Here is a 5997-nt window from a genome sequence, read left to right as displayed (position 1 = left end):
AATTTTTCTTTCCTTTTTTTTCCCCTTTTGGTCCTTGATTCAGAACTGGCTACTTTTTAAAATTTCTTTTTTATATAGGAGAACAATTATAACAAGAGCTAACATTTATTTATTAAATGCTTATCATGTACCAAGGACACGTCTACTTGTTTTATAGTTAATTCTCAAGTCAATCCTATGAAACAGCATTATGATTTTCATTTTACAGATGTGAAAGTGAGTTTCATTTGCCTCCAAACAGCTAGCACGTGGGGTAGTGACGGATAATTATCTCTTTGCTCTCATATAGGTCTCACAAGTTTTTCTCCCAGTAGCTTATTTTTAAAACACACTTTTATTTTTTGACTAGTCAATAATAGATCTTTTGTCCTAGTGAAACGTTAACCATGGTGGAAAACACTCTCAGGATTTAAGTGTAAGAATTGAGTAAGAAAAATATTAGGAACTTTAATTTTAACATTTAAAAGGTGTAGTTTTCTCCTTTTTTGGTTATTCTTATTCTACTTTGCCATCATTAAATTTATACCAGAGATTTCAAATTTTCTTCATCATTATGGACCTCGCAGGTAGGTGTTATGTCTCAGAGTTCTGGGTTAGGCAACTGCCTTGTAGGAAAGGTAATGTAATAAAATATTATCAGTATCTTCAAACACTTTTCAGGATTTTGTTTTTAGTAAGGAAAATTCAATAAAGAAAAATTACAGGTACTGGAAACACATGTAGTCTAAGCACTTATAAACAGAAGAGAAATAGAGTGATATTTACATTAGTTAAATTTATATACACCTAAGGGAGAGAGGTAGTCACCTGTGAAAGTAAACCAAGAGACTGGCAGTAAACATATGCTTGAAGAGCTTGGGAATGTCCATTCCTGTCAAGGTGAATTGGGCACACGTTTTTTTTCTTTTTGAGACAGGGTCTCACTCTATTGCCCTGGCTGGAGTGCAGTAGTGTGATCATAGCTCACTGCAGCCTCGAACTTCTGGACTTAAGAGATACTCCTGTCTCAGCCTCCCAAGTAGTAGCTGGGACTACATGCGTGCAACATCATGCCTAGCTAATTTTTCTATTTTTTGTAGAAAATGTTGCTCAGGCTGGTCTTGAACTCCTGGCCTCAAGTGATCCTCCTTCCCTTGGCTCCCAGAGTGCCAAGATTACAGGCATGAGCCACTATGCCTGGACAGTTCTTTATTTTTAATTAGTAATCTGGCATTGCTTGAGTTTACTCTTGAGAGATGGAACCACTGTCACTGTACTCTCAAAATTAAAATTTTGAGCTTATAAAGCTCAAGGCACAGCAAATTCACCAGAGGCCTCTTTCTGTGAGGCCTCTTACCCTTAAGTTGTCTAACAGATATACAATAGCACTTCGTATGTACCAAGTGCTATTCTAAGCACTTTATGAACATTAATTTAGTCCTTTCAACAAGGACTGTGAGGTATAGGTACTATTATTACTCATATTTTAAAGATAAGGAAATCGGGGCACGAAGAAGTTAGGCAACTCACCCAAGGTCAGCTACTAAGTGGGAGAGTCTGGATTCGAACTTAGGGAGTCTAGCTCCAGAGTACATACTCCAACTACCACATTATGCTATGTCCCATCAGCCAGTGGATCTGCCCTAGTAACATCTTGACCTCACCAAACACTTTCTCTGTTAAGTCTTTTTTTTTTTTTTTCTTTTCTTTTGAGACAGAGTCTCACTCTGTTGCCCTGGCTAGAGTGAGTGCCGTGGCGTTAGCCTAGCTCACAGCAACCTCAAACTCCTGGGCTCAAGTGATCCTTCTGCCTCAGCCTCCCGAGTAGCTGGGACTACAGGCATGTGCCACCATGCCCGGCTAATTTTTTCTATGTATTTTTAGTTGTCCGATTAATTTCTTTCTATTTTTAGTAGAGACAGGGTCTCGCTCTTGCTCAGGCTGGTTTCGAACTCCTGAGCTCAAACAATCCGCCCGCCTTGGCCTCCCAGAGAGCTAGGATTACAGGCATGAGCCACCGCGCCCAGCCTCTGTTAAGTCTTTTTTAATAGTGTTTAAAATGAGGTTTATTTGGACACTGGAATGGTGAAGGTGGTATTAGAACTGATTATTTCCATTGAATCATGGATGAATTGAGAGTTAAAATCTACTGTCTTGCCTACCCAAAAGGACTTTTTATAAAAATGTTCACATTTCAAATTTCACTTGGAGCAATACTTTGGCTCATTTTTTGACAAGTTTATATCTGAACAAAATAACAATCTGCAGGATGAATGAGATGAAAAATCTGTAGAGTAAATGTGTCTCCGAATTTCTAGTCATTTTGGACTCTGAAACTTTTATGGAAATTACTTAGCCTAAATTAAGTTTCTCACTCTGGCAAATAATTGACCTCAGAAGAATAATTCTGAAAGCTTCCAATTTATGAGTGGGTTAGTTCCACAAGTTAGTATATAAGTCAACTGTTTGTTCTGGCCATTAAAAAGCTGTTTGTAAGCTAAATAACCTTAAAAAAATTAAGTTTGAGTTCAGAAATAAACTTTAATCTCATTTTGGATAGAAAAATTATATCATTTAGTATCTTTTAGAAACTTCTTTGTGTTTATTTTTTTTTTCTGTGAAATGTTAATATCATGTACCTCAAATGTATTTTTTGTCACACCAGCAAGCCCAAAGTACATCATGCCTCCAGTTCTGGAGCTAACACAGATTTCTCCAATTTCATCTGTTTTGCAGAGCTGGGGAGGTCCATCTGGCTTCACAATGCACATCATCCCTAATGTACAGAAAATACAGGTAAGGGACAAATATTCTGGAAAACCTTTGCAAAATAAAAGGTCCATCCTATGAACCTAGCAGAGTTTTTGTATTTACTGAGTGGCATTAAGAATACCAAACTGGAATGCTAAAAACAAACCTGAAACTACATTGGTATATTTGAAATGTAAAGCTCGTAGAGACAGTGACACGCAAAGTCCAAAGAAAGCGGTAAGATTAATTAGGTGTTATCCCTAGGCAGATTAAACTCAAACACTCACAGGAGCAGCATGCTCTAACTTTCTGCCAATTCCAATGGCTTGGCAATTACGGTGAAAACCAGATAACTTTAGTATCACTCAGTATTTGGCATTCCACATGAAGAAGTATACTTAAAGCACTCACAATTAATAAACCATACAAAACTGCTAGGAGGTCAGCATAATTATAACAACTTACCTTTTCCAGAGGTTTTGAGAAATTAAATGACTAAGTGCTGAATTTAGGATTCCTGCTTTGGCTCTCCTATTTTTATTAGGCTCCATTATCTCTGATGACAAATCTTAATGAAAAACCAAATGGTGCTCCTCATAACTCACCACCAGGCATTACATGCCCCACATCCTGGACTGTCAGTGCTGAATTTTTATCTTCAGTATTGACCCGTATCACCCCATAGCTCAATCCATTCATTGAGAGAATGGCTCTTCCTGGCAAAGGGGCCCCTGGAACTCCAGGCCTGAAAAGAAAATAAATGGATCAAATTTTGCAAATTAAATAATATCAAGAGACAAATATGGATATGTAAGAAAACAAACTTCCTCTAGCTAAAATACAAAAATAATCTCCACTTTCTCTACCAAAAATATGTCAAATTAATCAAATTTGAATGTAAAAATCATGGTCAACTTTCAAGCAGGTGGAAATAGTAAATGTTAGTCAGTTAAGAATACATTGGTCTTGAGGATACCATAAATGTACCATCCATACTTAAGCTACCAACAAGAACAGCCTATTTCTAGTCTAAGATGCTAAGGATTCTAAAGTGCAAAATGACACAAAAAAGAGCTAATTTACAAATATGAGATGAGATTAATTAAATTTCCAGTTTACCACAGATACTTTGGGCAAGAGTGGGAAAAATAAATGAGATGCTGCAAACTATTTTACAAAGTAATTTTCACTTTTCTGCTTATGAAGCAGAAAATTAGTTAGCATCCCTTCCGCATCACCAGGTAAATATTACACATTCCATCCAAGCTGTAACACACATCAAGAGCATCTGACATCCTTAATGGTACCTGCGGATTGCTACAGTCATGGCTTCAGCAGACGTAGCACATGGACAGATGGCCTCCGGTTTCAGTCCATGGCTTTGGAACAGACTCAGGAAGGCATCACAGGATGACACAGACCCTAAGGAGTTGGAACAGATCAACCTAAAGCTGAAATTGTGATTTTCATTACCGCAGGAAAACACCAAAGAATGGACAGCGAACATATCTGTTTCTCATGAGAACTCATATTGTATATTGTTAATTCCATACAAATGTTTTACTGTGCCTGTGAGGTGGTTTGATACATTCCAAGGACAAATTAATGCTCATCCAGCCCACAAAAGGTCACTGACACTATTTAAAGTTACAACCTGGAATAGGGCTGTTCCTACCAAACTGACAAATCAGTATCAGAGATAACACTGCAGGCAATATGCAGCCAGTTTATAACTTAGCAAGTCTTCCTGAAGAACTATTACAGCCAATGCAATATAGTATTGGCTTAGTTCCACCTTCTTCTATGTGATATTCTCCGACTTTTTTCTTATTAAGGTCTATCTCATGTCTGTGCTTTAAACCAGGGAGATCAACATGACCACTGACAAAAATCCATTTATGACAAAGACCATAGTATCTAATGCTTTACCTGATTTTATTGCGTGAAGGATCAGGATTTTTGTGCTTGTAGGAAAAAGCAGGTACCACAGTAATATCTCTGAAAGATTTTGCAAACTCTTTGGATTTTCTGCTAGGGAGAATTTACATAAAGTCCAGAGAACTGTTTACATTAAGGCACCCTTACACTGCTGCTTTAAGGAATACCCACACTTACATGATAGAAAGAGGAGACAAATGAGTGAGCAAAAAGAGTGGTTTAAAAACTTATAGATTCATCAGAAGATGAACAAATAAAATGTGGCTTATCTATATAATGGAATATTATTTGGCAATAAAATGGAATAAAGTACTGACAGATGTTACAACATGGATGAACCTAGAAAACGTTATGCTAACTGAAAGAAGCCCATCACAAAGGACCGCATACTGTACGATCGCATTTAGACGCAACGTTCAGGACAGGCAAATCTAGAGAGACAGAGGGTAGATTAGCAGTTGCCGAGGGCTGGGGCAGTGGGGAGAAATGGGGAGTGACAGATTTCTTTTGGGGGTAAGAAAAATGTTCTAAACTTAGATCATGGTGATTATTGCATAACTCTGTGAATATACCAAAACCAATTAATTGTACACTTTAAATGGGTGAGTTTTACAGTATGTGAATTATATTTCCATACAGATGTTTTTTAAAAAGCTTACAGAAAGAGAGAAAAAAAAACCTTATCTACCAAAGGAAAGGATATTCCCAGACCCACACTGCAGAAATACTCACAGGGATTAGCTCCATCAGTCACAATTAACATTCGGAGGGAGCTCAAGCTCACGTCCCTTTGGTCCCGATGTGCCATCATAGCCCAGTGCAAATCTCGACATTTTACTAAAGCTACCTTGGCTATAAATTCAAAACGGATGAAGTTAACAGACACATACACACTACATCTAGTATACATTTAATATACTATAATAAAAACATTTTTACTTATTTTGGGAATCATGATTTTTACTTGGAGAAAATAAAAACGGTTTCAAAGAGATTGTGCCAGTAGCTCACAAACAGAAAGCACCATATTTAGACGACTGACTGGATCCACAATTGTTTATTCACTGTGACCTCTAGGCAGGCCCCAGTATCCCAACCAAGGAAATTTTAAACACCACAGCACTCATATCTAATTCAAGGCTCAGATTTGGGAGAATTCATCTCAATTCTTAACTAAGGACATCAGCAAGATGAAATAGACAATATACCTGATTCTGTAGTAATTGAACTCTAAATTTTTTTTTTTTTGAGACAGAGTCTCACTCTGTTGCCTGGGCTAGAGTGCCGTGGCGTCATTCTAGCTCACAGCAACCTCAAACTCCTGGGCTC

At 37.5% G+C, this 5997-nt stretch overlaps 1 protein-coding gene across 1 annotated transcript in view; it reads right to left on the bottom strand.

Annotated features, from left to right (window-relative positions):
• Nucleotides 1-5997, bottom strand: part of DIP2B (DIP2 disco-interacting protein 2 homolog B (Drosophila)) — a 150864-nt gene that overhangs the window by 51879 nt on the left and 92988 nt on the right. The window contains exons 14-17 of the mRNA XM_012650134.1: nt 5401-5515; nt 4038-4152; nt 3336-3475; nt 2619-2755 (exon numbers count right to left, since the gene is read on the bottom strand). Coding sequence (XP_012505588.1) covers nt 2619-2755; nt 3336-3475; nt 4038-4152; nt 5401-5515 — 507 coding nt within the window. The remainder of the gene's footprint in view (nt 1-2618; nt 2756-3335; nt 3476-4037; nt 4153-5400; nt 5516-5997) is intronic.

The sequence above is a fragment of the Propithecus coquereli genome, unplaced genomic scaffold, assembly GCF_000956105.1.
Source record: "Propithecus coquereli isolate 6110/MARCELLA unplaced genomic scaffold, Pcoq_1.0 Scaffold111, whole genome shotgun sequence".
NCBI lineage: Eukaryota > Metazoa > Chordata > Mammalia > Primates > Indriidae > Propithecus > Propithecus coquereli.
This window is presented reverse-complemented; position numbering and strand designations above follow the sequence as displayed.